This window comes from Durio zibethinus, chromosome 21 (assembly GCF_047325235.1).
Source record: "Durio zibethinus cultivar Kanyao isolate XHJ-2024 chromosome 21, ASM4732523v1, whole genome shotgun sequence".
Lineage (NCBI taxonomy): Eukaryota > Viridiplantae > Streptophyta > Magnoliopsida > Malvales > Malvaceae > Durio > Durio zibethinus.
This window is the reverse complement of record NC_143182.1, coordinates 11,373,548-11,389,219: the sequence shown is the minus strand read 5'-3', so window position 1 is coordinate 11,389,219 and position 15,672 is coordinate 11,373,548. Positions and strand designations below refer to the sequence as shown.

Here is a 15,672-nt window from a genome sequence, read left to right as displayed (position 1 = left end):
TTCTACTCTCTATTAATCAAGCTATGTAAGAATCGAATAGGAGCCAATAATCACAAGTCTCCGCTCTTTCGATACTTACCTCTCGATGGTAATTACAAAAACAATGCCTAAATTAAAGTGTAAAACATATTGAGCTAGTATTTATATATTAGTGGTGTAATTTTTTAAGGTTAAAATATTTTAAAAAACCTTTACATTATTTTACTTTTTTTAATAAGTTCATATATTATTGTTGTATCTAAATAAATTTTTATGCTTTAATTTACATTTAAATAAATCTTTATTTAAAACAAAAGATTGATTCGTGTGAAAAGTTTATTTAGGTATAAATTAAAAGTAAAGTGTTTATTCAGAAATAATTTTAAATTTAAGAGTTTATTTGACTGTTAAATAAAAATCGAAAAATTATTTGGATACAATAAAAAATATAAGAGTTTTATCTTAGCAAAGTAGTAAAATTCAAGAAAATTTTTTATTATTTTAACTATTTTTTAATTTTAAAGTTAAAATTAGTTTTTTTATTTTATAAAATTTCTTCTAAAAAGTATATATCATTTTGTTAACTTTGATGTGAAACCTAAAAATTTCAATAAAAGTGTTTGAAATAATTTTTCAAATACATTATACTCTAAGATTTGATGGAAAATACACGTATCTCTTTTAATTTGAAAAACGTCCTCTTAAACTTTTGAGGTTTGATGAAAAATACATGAACTTGTAAAATGTTATTTTCTAAGATAATTTTAAATGAAAAGGCAAATGTGCCTTTTACTTTTTTTTTAATCCAAAATTTCTTTAATAACAAAATAATGAAAATTTAATTAATTTTAATTTTAATTATTACCAAATTATTATTTAATTAAGTTATATTATAATTTAAGTACATATTAAAATTTTTAAACTTATCTTTTAGTTCAATGTTATATTAACTTTGAAATACTTTAATGATAAGTAAATCACAATAGATATTCACGATATTTTTAATAAATAAATTTATCCACGTGTCGAGTCTTAGATAAAGGTTTTTTTATTCTTGTGATATTTTTTATTAATAATATTTTTAATTAATTTTAATTTAAAAGTAAAAAAAATATTTTTTACCATTTAATCTAAAATTTTTTTACCATTTAATTTAAATGGATGAATATGATTCATGCTTAGAATTTAAAAATGTGAATCAAGTGGAATTCAATCTATAAATACTTTTATTTTTGTAGTCTAACTCTTTGAAATTAATAATTTATGCATATTTGACTTATATATCTATATATGAAACAAATCAAAAACTATGATGTAACTCTAAATATGCAAAAGTCATTATTCATCAAATATATACTCATATTTCAAAGAAAAAGGTAAATGCTATATATGTGAATTATGAAGGCATAGTAGTAATTAAAAAAAAAAGAATGCTTTTTACTTAAAAATTTAAACTTACTAAAAGAAAACAGTGCATCGGCATGAAAAAAATAAAAAAGAAGAACATTTGTCGTACAGATGAAGACAATCAGAGCTATACAAGAAAGAAATTAAACTATTGCCCTCTTGAGTGGTTATGGAGTTCTTAAAGAATATATAAATTCTGGTTTCGAATTAAGATATATATATTTTTTATTTTTCATGGGTTATACTCATTCTATAAATCCAAAATTAAGAAAGTTAATTTAAAAAAAAATTACAAGTATTAAAAATTGAATTACAATTTTATAAAAAATTATCTTTTAAAGAAAAATGTAAACCATTTGAATTAAATCTTAAATTTTAAAAAGAATTAGAATGTTAAAATGGTTAATATTTTATTATACAATACTATATTTAAATAAATACAAAAATTAAAATTTTAAAATTTGATTTAAAATTATTATAATTACATGTACACGGTAACATATTATAATTGTAAGATAAATTAGTAAAAATATGAAGATTAAAGAGAAAAATGCTTAAGCATTTGCCTTAATTAATCTATGCATGGTTTTATATTAAAAGAATAACATTCGAATATTTGCATCTTCAAATAAAAATAAAAATAAAAAGCAAAAATATACCCACCTTGACCAAGAAAATTGTGTACGGAGCAATGGACCAAGTTGTTTATAAAGCTTGTGGACCGTTTGTTGCCTTTGTTTAATCAAAATCTTCTTCTCCACGGAAGAGGAGGGGTGATGTGGCTTCAGCACTTGTTCCCCAAGAAAAATATACAATATAGAATTTTTTTTTCCAAAATCAACTTAGCCATATTAATAAAAAAAAAAAAAAATGAAAGCAAACTTTTCATTTTAACAGCCGTTATATTTGACTCACCTCAGTGTTTTAGATTAGATAATTTGAGTAATATTTCCTTTTTTGACCTAATATTAGAAAGACAAAAATTAAAATAAACTAAGATATATATTTTCCTATATAATTAATATAAATTTTTATATTTACCTTGCATTTTCATTCAAGCTTTCGAACTCTTTTTAGAAAGTGTTTAAAAATAATTTTTTTTTTTGTATTTACACATTTGATTTAATTATAAAATGGGTTTGAATTTCCTTTCACTTCCAAAATAAAACAGACAAAAATGTCTTTTTACTTTTTTTCTCATAAGACTTTGATATTTTATTATATGAAATTAATGTTATAAATTTTTATTTTATTATAATTAAAACCTTGATGATATAAAATAATTTTTTCTTAAAATTTTTAATTAAATGATTTAATTTATAAAAAATACTAATTTAAATTTTTTAGATGAGTTCAATGATAAATATTTACAAAAAAACTACTTTAAAAATTTTGTTAATTGGATTCATTAATCTATTTTTAAAATTTAATGAGTATATTTAGAAGGAAATAAAAAATATATAGTTTCACTTTCTTGCATTGAAAAATTTTTTATTTGAATTTTTAAGTAAAGTCTTAGGATTTATTTGGGTATTATTATTTTTTTTACTCTCTATTCTTAACAGTGTTAAGATTATGGTCAAAACACAACAAAGAAGTAACCATTTTGTTTGGTACTTGAAATTCAGACATCAAGCTCAAGCTATAAATACTCCAACAACTTAAAAAGTCGACGAGGGCATTCATCCGAGAAAACCAATAGAAATCCTCAATTCAAAACCCCATTTTTGCGATTCTGCAATTGAAACGCCATGAGTTTTCTTGCGGGAAGGCTAGCGGGAAAAGAAGCAGCCTTCTTTTTCCAAGAATCCAAACACGCCGTTAACCGTTTGGCCGAGAAAACCCCCAAAAACCTCCCGTCAAACCCACCATCGGTCGAGCAAGAAGCTCAAGCTGACGTCCTTCCAGAGGTCCTAAAACATTCTTTACCTTCCAAGATCTTCCGGCAACCGTTTGGTCCTTCATCTCTCTCAAGGTCCTCCAAGTGGGCCCTCCATTCTGATCCAAACAATGCTTCCATTTCTTCCCCTGATGCCTTGAACCCTCTCAGGGCTTACCTTTCTCTACCCCAGGTTTCCTTTGGCCCCAAAAGGTCAGTTTTGCCCCTTTCTTTTATACCAAGTTTCGGGTTTTTTTCTATTCGTTATTGATTTTTCTATTGTTTCTGAACGAGGAATTTGCAGGTGGCAGTTGCCAAGCACGGAGCATTCGGTTATGGCATCGACGGCTAATGAATTGCGGAAGGACAAATATACCCCTCTCAATCCGGAGAAGTTGAAGGCTGCTGCTGAAGGGCTTCAGCAAAGTATGTTCATTCATTTTTCCTTTTATTGCTTTTTTTATCATCTTTACCATCTCATAAGCTCTTGTAATTACTGTGATTATTTTTAATCAAATCTAATTTGAATTAGAGAACATTTTAATTATGAGTTTCAGTTGCCTTTTGTACTAAATTTCGCATAGGGCTTCTAACACTTGGTTTTAGTGTTTGTTTTATATAGTTGGAAAAGCCTTTGTGGCTGCAACTGCAATTGTATTTGGCGGAGCCGCCTTGATGTTTGGGATGGCAGCGTCCAAATTGGAGTTGCACAATGTGAGTTTTGCTTATTACGCCTTGATTGATAAGTTTTTTGGTGCTCTTTATTTTTATCGTGAAATTGTGATGAAATATATGGTTTCGCACTTATTATATTTTCCTGCTAACTACATTTTGACGCATCCAATAACCCTGTAATTTAATTGCCTGCACAAATAGAGGATTGGTTTCCTCCAATTCACTCTGAAAGCTTTGAAAAGATAAAAAAATGCTTAAAAATATTGAGAATCTCTGGTTATAGGAGATTAGAGATTCGGTATCTATTAGATAGATGATCAATTGGAAAGCTCTCTACTTAATGTTTCATTCGGATTATCTAGTTTTCCTGCATTATCTAAGATTTCTGACAGTACGAATCAGTTGAAGTATAATATGATAGTAATTCAGAACTTGGTCTTAATAATGTTAACAAATTCTGCAATGGTTTTGCCGTGGATAAACCTGCTCATCAACTTATTCTGCATGGTAATTGACACGTTTATGACACTTGTGCAGAAACATAAAGACAGTACATTTTTCTCCATCACTGCAAATGCCACTGTGTTATTCTGATGACATGCTTATCAAATTGTCATTCACCTAATGAGGGTTAATTTTAACTCACGATGGAAATGTGATTCAGCCAAGCTATGATAGATTAATGTTATTTCATGCTTTTGGGTATCTATTTCTTTATCCTTTCTTCTTTTCCTCCTTTTCCAGTCTTCATGCCCTATCAAATGGCAATTTAATTCAAGTATTTAACAGCCTTGGGTTTATGATAAGTGATTTTTCTTCTTCATGACGTGTTCCATTTGTGTTTACTAGTCTTTTCTCATGTGGCTATAAGTTGGGAAATGCATTGATGATGGTGAAATGTTTTCCTTATTTCATTTTCTTTATTTTGTTTTCTTCTGCTTTTGGCAGAGTGATGATGTCAGAACAAAAGGAAAAGACCTGGTTCAGCCTAAATTTGAAATGATTAGAGAACAACTTTTTCCCCTAAGAACTTGGGTATGATAGTCAGAAGTTCAATACTACTATTTTGTGTTTAATTCTTTTTTACAAGTCTAACTATAATTGTACTAACTCAGAGCTTCTAACTTTCAGGCTGAAAACATGTCAAAGAAATGGCACCTGGAAAGGGAGGAAGCTATTAAAGAAAAACCTATCATAAAGGAGCTTTCTAAAATTTTAGGGGTAAAATCATCTAATTGACTTGTAAGTGTATGTAAATTTGCCATCAATAAGTATCGATCTGCATCTGAATAAAATCGAAAGTCTAGAAAAGTTTTCCTTGTAAGTTTCCCTCTCTTAATGTATGCAAATAAGCATTCAAAATGATTTTTCTTCGTGTATAATATGCACAGCATGACTCGTTTAAGTAACACAAAATTTTCTTAAAAATCTTTGGGTTATCATGAACTTTTGTTCATTTGCAACTAATAATTATGACAATTAACTGAAGCTCATGAAGTCCTAATGCTAGTAGATCATTGGATTGCTAGATGAAAGAATGTTGATTTAATGAGTTTTCAAGTCACTTGACCTTATTGGTAGGGCTTTCTGTTTTAAACATGAAAAAGGATAAGCTATACCTTTGGGTGGGGGGTGGTGGTGGTTATCAACAGTGCATTTCCAGATCACATGTTGGTTTTTTTTTTTTGGCCATTAGAGAAACATCTTGGTTGAGGGAATACTATATGATCTAGGTTTTGCTGCACTCAAAGTGGCTTGTGGTGGAATAGGCAGCCCAACAACAGCTTGCTACCCTTGGAATTCATCATTTTAGGCTTTTTTCTTATTGTCCCAAGAATATCATTAATACAAATAAAAAGGAAATTACGCTGCTAATTTGTTTTACATTTATTGTCCGACATTATCTTCTAGTAGACACAATTATTTGCAGTTATGACTGGTGACCCATATATACACACATACATACGAATGCCAAATATGCACAATTTTATTTTATTAAATCAATTAGAAAAATGTCTGTAAAGAAACAGATTGGTTAATGAGTATTTCCATGCACAAAATAAAAAGAGGATAAAATAGTCTCAAGAATCTGTAAAGAACTACAAATTTTTCAATGAACTTTCATTACTGGGTGATCTTTCAAGACGAATTATATAAAGCTTGAAAGGAAAGTTGATAGTTGCAAGATCAGCAAGTTGAGCATCAATTTCCTGTATTAGTTTCATTATGTTTCACCCCTATTTGACTTACTATTCATAGCCTGTAATCCAACCCTGATCCAAATTTCCAAGCCTCAAGGTGCCGCTTCCATTCATATTTCATCTTGGATGGAAAAGCGTTTAACCATGATCTTCCAAAGGCAAAACAAATTGGGATCTATAAGATGGTAATAAGTGAAAAGCACAAGTGAAATAAACTGCTTTTCTTAAATCTCTTTAAGTGCCATTGAATTTGTCAGGCTTCAATGAAACTCAGTGGAAACAAAACCAAAAAATTACCTTATAACAGGGTCCATGAAGGATGAGAGAAATGTAAAATATCCCAGCATGAAAAAATGTCGAGACCAGTCAATAAGAACAAGAATTTCAACCTGTAGATGAACAAATGGATTTGACCATGAGAATGCAAATTCATTCACTAATGTACTTATGCTTCTCAAAGCTTTATATGTACTATAAACAATACCAAGATATTAACTTAGTTTCTGGCAATCAATGCAAATTAACTAAACTAAACAAGATTCAATTCAATACCATATTGTTACGGTTACAGCTAGGCAAAAAGTGCTGGACTCTTAGTTCCAGTGATTAGGGTTTAAATCTTGATAATCTCAAATACATAAAAAAAAATAAAAATTGCAGGTTTCCGTTAAGTTTTAAATATCCTTATGAATACATATATTTAAGCTGCCACAGCATAAGATTTATTAGTTGCATTTTTCCAGCAATGGTTTTCTTAAATAAATTTACTTCAGATTCTGGAAACAGAAAAAAGCACAAAACTATGTTAGAAAGTGAAAAATATTGTAGATGCTATATGAACTCATTCTTTAAAACCATCAACTTACACAGTTAAAAGATATATATCACTTGGTTGAAGGAAAGGGCTAAAGGACCCTCTTTTGTTATTAATTACCTGCTTGAATATTGCTGGAAGAATTTGAGGTTTACTTAGCATTACAAGGCCTAATGTCTTGGCAAGAGGCCCAAACTGTATGACATCCTGTCACAACATAGCAGTCACCAGAAAATCAATATCATCATCACCCAAGAAGTGAATATTTGGAAGAAAAAGAAATGAAAAAAAAAAAATGGCACTAACCTGAAGAAATGGTCTTAGCACAGGGTCCCCCAGCCTCTAGAGAAGAGGAACACAAGTTCATTAGGCAATGACAAAACAAATATGTGCATGAAGCAGGGTAGAAAAGTCTTGGCTTTAGCATACAAATTCTTACCTGCATACTCTTGAAGTTTATGTCAAGAAGCTCATTAATAAAATCGGGTGAAACATTAGACTGTTTCTTTGCAGACATTGCTCTTTGAAATAGCCATGAAGCACTCAAGTTCGGCTGCAGCAAACAGATCTAGATTCAGAAAACCGTAACAGCGAGCCACTTTATAGCCAGAAAAAACAGGTTACTGACCATGTAAGGATTCAGCAGCGACAAACTGCTTGAGTCAAGAAAATCTCCATTGATTGCTTCATAAATCCCTGTTCTTGAAAAAGGTACATATTTTTTAAGCTGTCTCATATCTACAAATTCATATATGTTTCACCATGCTGAAGAACATAAATCAGCTTATTCTTTACCCAAAGTTCTGGTTACCATGTACATCTTTCTTTCCGAAATAATTAAGAATACATGTTTCAGGTTCTTACCCCCACCCCCACCCATCCTACAACCCCTAGCCTGGTGCAGTCTGGAGGACAAAGGAAAAAAAAAGAAACTAATAGAAGTCAACATTAAGGTGCTATTTAAGATCCATGAATATAAGGAGCCTATGCAATATGATATGGTTTAACTCATCTTAAAAGTATATCACTTCCTGAAATGATTTTGTTAATCTGTGGAAACTCTCAAATAATCATTGGCTGTCAAAATTAGCAAATAACAAGAAAGTACCATTTGATAATCTTCCAAGGTGCCTAGTCAAGCTCCCAAAACCACCAAAAGAGACAGGTGATTGTATGCCACTAGCATCACCAAACTGAAAAAAATAAATTCATGACATTTGCATTCTATTTCCAATGAATAATCCACTGGAAGATTTCAAAGTTAATAGAAAAATAACCTGTAAAATACGATTAAATGCTGCTGGCAACGGACTGTCAAGTCGATCCTCCCCCATTAAGAATTGGAAGAACATAAACACTCAGCATAATCAACTCAAGTGAAAACCAAGAAAACATTATATTGATTAAATATAAAAATTAAAGCACAACCTACAAGCTTGATGTGTAAAATAAAACTGCTAAGATTTACTAAGAGAACATTTATTCATCGGAAAGTGAAAAGATAAATGCCTCACACCAAGAATACATGATGACACAGCATGGGTAACTTACTGATTTGCAAAATACAACAGGAGACAATCTATTATCAAGTCAATACTCTATAACAAACTTCAAGTTCGATCATAATAACACAGCCAATCATTTTGTTTCAAAAATACTATAGCCTATGTTGAAAATTTATCAAGAGTTTCTCAATTTTCAACATGAACATATGAATGGTATTGCTTTAAACTAGATAAGATAAAACATTTCTAACCTCATTAAAGTAGAATTGGCAATTAATGGGATCATTACCTATCACGATACGTGGGGAAAATGCCATATATAACTCTCAGAATCTCCAGATTATCCATAGAAACTCCCTACAAAATATAATTCACAAATTATTTATCCATTCCAAGCCCTTGCAGAAAATAAACACACTAGTATTTCTAAAGCAAGAAAATTAACAGAATCATGTAGCAATCCAGAATGGAGGAAGAGACAGTAGAAAGCATATTTTATAGGTGAACTGAAATAGATAACTAGTAATAAATGAAGGATAAACTATTTGAATCAAGAGCCACCTTTTATGGCAACTGGAGCAGAGCATCTACTTCTCTTCTCTCGTGTTTTTCCTTTTTCTTTTATTGCCTTTGTTGACTGAATCATCACATGCATTTGCAAAAGAGTTTGCTAATAAGGGGAGCCATTTAAAGATCTTTTTTGCTTTTTCATTTAATTCAAGGTTAGTCAATGTTTTTAATAAAAAGTATTTCTAAAAGTAGAATCTTAGGCCCTGCTCCATATATGCATTCATTAACAATTGTCCAAGAATAATTATTCTCAAATTATACATTAATCAGTACTGTGCTAGATGTAAAACTTAGCAAGTTGACTACTACAACTGCCAGCCTGACAACTTGGCAGTGGGGCAATTGGCTGGGTCGGTGAGGGCAAATAATGTGTTGTTACAAATGTAACATATCTAATAATATGTTGCTAGGTAGGTTGTAAAGCACATCACAGCAAGAAAAGTAAATGATCCAACAAAATCAAGATGCAGCAGCTAGAAATCGTATTAATAATCCAATAGAATTGACAGCAGATCAGCAAATGAACCTGATATTTTGGCATCAAATCCCAATAGTCTTCCAATAATTCTTCCAGTTTTGGGGAACTTGGTTGAGGATTAACATAAGTAAACATATAAATAGTGCGATCTAAGGGACCAGACCCAGCTGGAAATGCCTATAAAATATGAAAAATATACAATTATCAAGGTTTAATATTTCCATTTAATGTTAATGGTACAGAAAAGAGCCAATCTACCTCCCAAAAGTATTGGACTTCTGCATTGCCAACTTTCTTCACTGATGAACTACTATATATGACATCACTGGTAGAGTTCTCCTTAAATCCACGAGCACAGGACCCGACAACAAGGCAAACGCCATCTGGCTTCCTACCACCTCTGATCTGTAAATCAGAAAACAGACCACCAATAGACGGCTTAAGCCAGCTTGATCATATTCTAAACAAAGGGACTTGATTTTCTTTCATTCACTGGTAAGTTAACGATGCAAAAGTTTTATAGGACAAAGTCATATGCACATATTCTTTGAATCTAAAATGTTCGATTATTCAATAAAAGCATGCACATGCACATAAATTTATAAATGAATTTATCATGTAAAATTTAGTTAACTTTATGTTTGATTAATCTTCCTATTCCAAATGGTAGAAGCATATTCAACCACTATATGAGATATACATGAATTATATATAAGAAAGGGAGCATAACCTGTTTTACCACAGGAGAAAAATTCCCCATGGCATCAATGATGAGACGAGATGAAAGAATGTTTCCTTCAGCAAGTTGCAAGACCTATAAAGAACAGGTGGCAAGATGTAATCATCTTAGTTGTTTATTTATTAATGGAGAAATCTAATCCTAGTTTACAATTTATTAAATTTCTTTAAAGTTTACAGGAGGATTTTTAATAGGAAAGTCTCATATAAACTGAGAGGACAATGTTTTATCAGGCTGAAAGACATGTTTGCATAATGAAAAACAGAGAGATAAGTCTCATACAAACATTTTTTCCATCACATTCTTACTCAAAACTGAATTGAAATAAAAAATTCCTTAACCAGTAATATTTCATTCTTTGTATACATATAACCTTTTTGCTAAAATCCCAAATCCTGATTAGTCATTTCGTGTTTTCTAGTCTTATATACTATAGGTCTGTCCTGTCAAGTTTGTACCTTTGTTGCTGCTTAACCAAAGTTGGTCCTAGTATTCTTACACAAAATTATCCCTTTGGTCTAATTGGAGTATGATAAAAGGCATCGTACCCTGTTTTCTAACTGGAGTGTCGTGACTTTTATTATCAGGAATATCAGGGATGTGATCCATCAAATTTAAGAAAGATAGCAGAATTAACCTATCAATTCAACCTCATTAACAGATGACAGTATCAAGTATCAATAATATGCAATATCAACGATACAAGTTCATAAATATCAGTAAACTCACAGCTGCATCATCATAAATGCTTATGCCAGACACACTGCAACCCTCAAAGATCACTCCACCAAGGGAAACAAAACGTTTCCTCACAATGTCTACAAGCTTTACAGGCCTGGAATAATGGAGCAAAATACCAGTTGGTGAATGTCCTAATGAAGTTTTGAAATACAATGAGCAAAATATGTTTTAACGACATTGATCCAAGCTTTTTTGAGAAAACGAAAAGGAAGATAAGCTTCTGAAATTTTGTAAATCAAGCTTCATCACATAATGGCATATAACTGAAGAATAACTACAGTGAGGTCTGCTTAAAAGAAAGAACAACCCGCAGATACATTAGTTATTTCCCCAAGAATGAAGCATACTTTTGTCTACAGAAAAAGAGGCTTCCTAACACTCAAATAAGGATGAAAATTTGAAAGCAAAACTGAAGTTTGCACAATCTTCTGCCTCTGCTATTAATCTTTTCATAAAGATTTACTCAAATCTTGTGTTGCACCTAGGAGGATTTTATATCCAACCCACATAATGTTCGAAATTTCCCATCTTCAATAGCCATTTGTTTTCCGCTAAATTATAGCTTATAGGAACATTTGATGCCATTTCTTATGAAAGAAAAAGTAACATAAATGAATGAGAGAACTTTCAGTTCTAATATGCAAATAAAAAAGACAAGATAAAACAGAGTTTCCATGCAATAAGTAAAATAACCAGCTGTCTCTTTCAGCAAAACAAATAAGAATAATCTTATTAATGGTAAACGGAAAGAGAAGCTGTTAGCAGAATTTGTGTTTGTAACTTTTTTATTTAATGTCACAATGAAACTTGGTACAAATATTAAACACATCAACAGGTAAAATCCAGAAGAACAGATCTGCCTTTTATTATTTGTCTACAATGCAGATTCAAAAAGGAAAATTACTCACGAGACACCCAGGTTAAGAATGTCTTCTACCCAGATCTCACCCTTATTCTCAAATCCACATCTGTTCTGCGCAGTTAATGAAATGAAAAGAAAAGATAAACATAAGTATAATAGCATCAGGACTCAAGGGTGGCAATGCAAATGAGATTCAGGACAAAAAAGGGAGGGGGGGTTGAAGGAACTTTCACGAATGGAAAACTGTTTGCAAAATAAAGAAAGTGCTTGGTAGTGAAAGTCAAGTAGAGTTTGACAGAAAACTTTCAAGATGCCAACTACAGAATCTATAGTTGGAGCCAACATAAATCAGCTAACTTTAGAAACACTAACTAATTCATGAAGTTCAGGAATTAACAGGATTGAATGACACGGCAGTAGCTTCATCAATGTCATCTTCATCCAAAATGCCGGCTTCTACAAGTCCCATTAACTCTTTCCTTGAGATATTCCACTCTTGTTCCCTCTAAAATCAAAATATCATTAACATCTCTTTCAAGTAAGCATTTTGAAGCAAATTATTCATCCTATAAAGATCTCTAGAATGAAATCTATGCAAAACCTACCCCTTTTAATATATTTCTTTCCACAATACTGACTTTAAGACCTTTGGCACTCAAGGCAGTAGCAATGAAGATTCCCAAAGTACCCCCACAAACTACCACATCACATTTATCCACTTCTTTTTCAGCAAGAGCAGAATGGCTAAACACACCAGGAAAGCTTGAAACTACCTGTTGTGGTTCTTGCCGAACTGCAAAGAGAAGTGAAGGTTAGCTTTACCAATTTTAAAACACAACACTTAAACTTTGCTTCACAAAAAGTGACATACCAGTCTGAGCAGAGCAGATGCTTGACCAAATTTTGTCCAACCTCTTCAAGGCATTATAGGAGTACGTACCACCAGCACCACCAACCTCACCACTGACTGAAATGCTCTCCATTATCCTCTGCAAGATTGAAAAGTAATGATTTAGAATCAATTGGCCTACAAATAATCTAATACTCCCTGTGTTACATACTTGTGACACATTATGTATTCCCTTGAATCCACCAATCAAATCTTTTCTATACAAACAACTAAATCATTATAAACCCTGGGTTGTAGTCTGTAGACACTAACAAACTATTGCCTATACAACCAACAGTTTTATCCTTTCACTTCGTCATGATCTTGGGAAAGAACAGGAATTAAAGGAAAGTGTAATTACCTGGGTTCTGGACGGCACTGCTTGTGTTTGTGCTCTCATGTAAATAATATTCCTTAGAGCTCTCTGCCTCTTTCTGTAAACCAATGGAGGTTTTGATGGATATCGAGAGACACCATTTAAGGGTCTCAGCGAGACCATCACCATGCTTCCAGAGAACATGTTGAAACCAAACCACAGTAACTTCTAAGCTTCTCTATTTTTTATCATCAAAATTTTCAAAACGGGAAGCTGTGTAAGAGAAGTGGACACGTTAACGATTAATTGTCTTTATCTGCTTGAATTCAATTGTTGTGCAACCCCTTCCCCCAACACCCCCCCCCCCCCAGAAAAAAACAAAGAAAGAAAGAAATGACCGAGAGAACCGGTATCAGGTAAGTAAGAGAAAGTAAGAGCTAATTGTGACAACTAAAGGGTTACGTTTTCGTGGATAAAAACCTCAGCTGAAGCCTAAAGGGGTTTTAGAAACTGGTTCACTTTGTTGCTTAGTGTTCATCTAGGTCGGTACAAGTTTGAATATATACTTCAACAGGTAAAAGAATCCAACCCTATTTTATGGGGGTTCTCTTCTGAATATTTTTGGGGGTTTATCTTCATTATCTATGCCTGTGTATTCCTCTGTTTGGTGTCTAAGAAAATCTGGGAAAGTGGGGAGGCAAAAGATCGTTTAATCCTCATCAATATTGTTTGTGGATTATTAAAATTGGAACCAAGAATTATGTAATTATGTGTACTCTTTATTTTCTTCTTTCTTGAAAGAAATTGGGCTTAAGAATCTGCAATTTGCTCATATGTTTATAAAATGCTTGGTAAAAGTGATGTCATAATCAATTGAACCAGTAAGATAAATGTTGAAGTAATTTTCCCCTGGTTCTGAGAAATTTTAACCCATATCACTTGATTTTTTTTTCATATAGTTTCGTGTCATCCTGTCATATCCTAAATTAGAAGATCTAGTTTTGACTTAAATATTTGGCTTGTCTTAGCTCATTCTCGATTTAGGACAACAATCTACTTACACAGTCTCGATGTACGATAACAATTTTGGATTAATCCTTATTTGTGGTGTTGATAACTTCTCTATGACTCCACAGTGATTATGCTTCAAATTTGCAGGTAGGAATTCAGGATATGGCAAGCATGATATGTAGTCCAACTCTTGGGTCCTTCTCTTTCAAGAGAAGCGGCAGACCCAACAATAGTGTTGGGGCATCTTCATGTTGTGTTGTAAAAGCAATGCGGATTGAGAAGCCATTAGAGGAATTGTACAATGTGAGGGTAGAAAGGAAAGTGTCAACAGAGCGACTAACACAACTTGGGGTTTCAAGATGGTCAATATGGAAGACAGGCAAGTGCAAATTACCGTGGGACTGGCAAGTTAATCAGCTGGTTTACATTGAGGAAGGGGAGGTAAGGGTTGTGCCTGAAGGCAGTCAGCGCTTTATGCGATTTGTTGCTGGGGATCTTGTTTGTTACCCGAAGTGGTTCGAGGCAGATCTTTTCTTCAATGGTCCATACCAAGAGCGTTATAGTTTCCGAGCATATGGGGATGACTAGTAATCATTATATCTGTGTTATTCTTCTAGTGTATTTAGGGGGTGAGATATCAATAATTGAAATTTGCAACCACCATCTGCCTTCCTTAAATCTCATCTGTGCTGTAAGAAATTTAATTACATTGAGAATGGAACAGCTTATTCATTCGACAACATTTGTTCTTGTTAGCAGTCACTGGTTGCAGATGAGTATGAAATTCGACTTACACATGCTTGGTTTCACGTTTCATTCCTAGGCTGGATACTAGCAGTATTAGTGTAAAACAGGATTGTGATTAGAGCATGCGGTTAGTGGAGGAAAGAAGTTACTGGGGTTGTCTTTGGTGGACTCTAAGGTCTGTTGCAATTAAGTAGCGACAGAATCAGAATCCTTGGCAAGGAGGTGGGAAGACGAGGAAATGAGAGAGATGACTGGATTGAATATGATGAGGGTAACAGGCATAAGTTAGGAGATAGATCAGCGACAAAACGATTGGCTGTTTGTTAAAAGCAGCGCGGTGAACAAGGTATGCTAGAAGTTGGCTGAACCATGCTTCCTAAGAGATGATATCTAAGGCTAGTTTAGGATTTATTGTTTTGCGATTTCAAAAAAAAAAAATTGACTTAAAAAAAGTGTTTAAAAATGTACTAAGAAAAATATAATTAAAATTTTTTAATATTTAACATTACTGCAAAATGTACTGTAAATAATTAAAATATCTAAAACAACGTATATCCAGAAATTTTTAAATGTTCTGTTCTTAATAAAAACCAAATAAAAAAAAAATTACCTAAATCAAATTAAATATTACAATTTCGAATATTATTTTACTTTTTAAATTTTTTTTCTCACCATAACTACAGCAACCATAGTGGTAGACCTGAAGAGAAAATAAACCACAATAGTCCTAATGTACAAATATGTTAACCCCCTTAATGCCAGTGTTTTACAAAGCCGAAAACAGCTGGTTGTTGAGATGACTCACATCTACTGCATTGAATTTGAGACCATGTTCATAATAGTTTTCTTCGTACCATGA

At 32.2% G+C, this 15,672-nt stretch overlaps 3 protein-coding genes across 10 annotated transcripts; 2 read left to right on the top strand and 1 right to left on the bottom strand.

The window, feature by feature from the left end:
* The first annotated feature begins 3,009 nt into the window (after positions 1-3,009).
* LOC111305611 (coiled-coil protein) lies at positions 3,010-7,666 on the top strand. Of its 5 annotated transcripts, none has more exons than XM_089750237.1 (6): positions 3,010-3,478; positions 3,570-3,691; positions 3,888-3,979; positions 4,889-4,975; positions 5,072-5,161; positions 5,637-5,768. In XM_089750237.1, the coding sequence occupies exons 1-6, from the start codon at positions 3,138-3,140 to the stop codon at positions 5,751-5,753; spliced, it is 849 nt and encodes a 282-aa protein (XP_089606363.1). In that variant the 5' UTR covers positions 3,010-3,137; the 3' UTR covers positions 5,754-5,768. The 5 variants fall into 5 exon arrangements, 4 of the variants coding, with proteins under 4 accessions (XP_089606363.1, XP_089606364.1, XP_089606365.1 ...); XR_016331195.1 differs by lacking the exon at positions 5,637-5,768 and adding an exon at positions 4,478-4,642 and having other exon boundaries at positions 3,012-3,478; positions 5,072-5,104; XM_089750238.1 differs by having other exon boundaries at positions 3,013-3,478; positions 5,674-5,724.
* LOC111305610 (Lycopene beta/epsilon cyclase protein) lies at positions 5,919-13,372 on the bottom strand. Of its 2 annotated transcripts, XM_022903298.2 has the most exons (18): positions 13,101-13,372; positions 12,722-12,839; positions 12,456-12,643; positions 12,248-12,355; positions 11,897-11,961; positions 10,977-11,082; positions 10,239-10,322; positions 9,767-9,913; positions 9,557-9,685; positions 8,750-8,817; positions 8,233-8,266; positions 8,064-8,148; positions 7,584-7,651; positions 7,395-7,508; positions 7,262-7,297; positions 7,076-7,162; positions 6,439-6,530; positions 5,919-6,290 (listed from the first exon to the last, which is right to left on the bottom strand). In XM_022903298.2, the coding sequence occupies exons 1-18, from the start codon at positions 13,257-13,259 to the stop codon at positions 6,194-6,196; spliced, it is 1,785 nt and encodes a 594-aa protein (XP_022759033.2). In that variant the 5' UTR covers positions 13,260-13,372; the 3' UTR covers positions 5,919-6,193. The 2 variants fall into 2 exon arrangements, with proteins under 2 accessions (XP_022759033.2, XP_089606362.1); XM_089750236.1 differs by lacking the exon at positions 12,248-12,355 and having other exon boundaries at positions 12,624-12,643; positions 13,101-13,327.
* Positions 7,529-14,806, top strand: LOC111305612 (uncharacterized). Of its 3 annotated transcripts, none has more exons than XM_089750241.1 (2): positions 7,529-7,666; positions 14,214-14,806. In XM_089750241.1, exon 2 carries the CDS (start codon positions 14,229-14,231, stop codon positions 14,652-14,654), a length of 426 nt encoding a protein of 141 aa, XP_089606367.1. In that variant the 5' UTR covers positions 7,529-7,666; positions 14,214-14,228; the 3' UTR covers positions 14,655-14,806. The 3 variants fall into 3 exon arrangements, with proteins under 3 accessions (XP_089606367.1, XP_089606366.1, XP_089606368.1); XM_089750240.1 differs by lacking the exon at positions 7,529-7,666 and adding an exon at positions 13,484-13,629; XM_089750242.1 differs by lacking the exon at positions 7,529-7,666 and adding an exon at positions 13,682-13,817.
* The last annotated feature ends 866 nt before the right edge of the window (positions 14,807-15,672 follow it).

Bases quoted from the DNA above. Each gene is read 5' to 3' on its own strand.
- LOC111305611 (XM_089750237.1), top strand. From the start codon at position 3,138: ATGAGTTTTCTTGCGGGAAGGCTAGCGGGAAAAGAAGCAGCCTTCTTT. The intron at 3,980-4,888 runs GTGAGTTTTGCT...TGCTTTTGGCAG, and splicing joins CCAAATTGGAGTTGCACAAT to AGTGATGATGTCAGAACAAA. The intron at 5,162-5,636 runs GTAAAATCATCT...TTTGGCCATTAG, and splicing joins AGCTTTCTAAAATTTTAGGG to AGAAACATCTTGGTTGAGGG.
- LOC111305610 (XM_022903298.2), bottom strand. From the start codon at position 13,259: ATGTTCTCTGGAAGCATGGTGATGGTCTCGCTGAGACCCTTAAATGGT. The intron at 11,083-11,896 runs GTGAGTAATTTT...CCATTATTCCAG, and splicing joins ATTCTTAACCTGGGTGTCTC to GCCTGTAAAGCTTGTAGACA. The intron at 8,149-8,232 runs GTTATTTTTCTA...TATTTTTTTCAG, and splicing joins CATTTAATCGTATTTTACAG to TTTGGTGATGCTAGTGGCAT.
- LOC111305612 (XM_089750241.1), top strand. From the start codon at position 14,229: ATGGCAAGCATGATATGTAGTCCAACTCTTGGGTCCTTCTCTTTCAAG.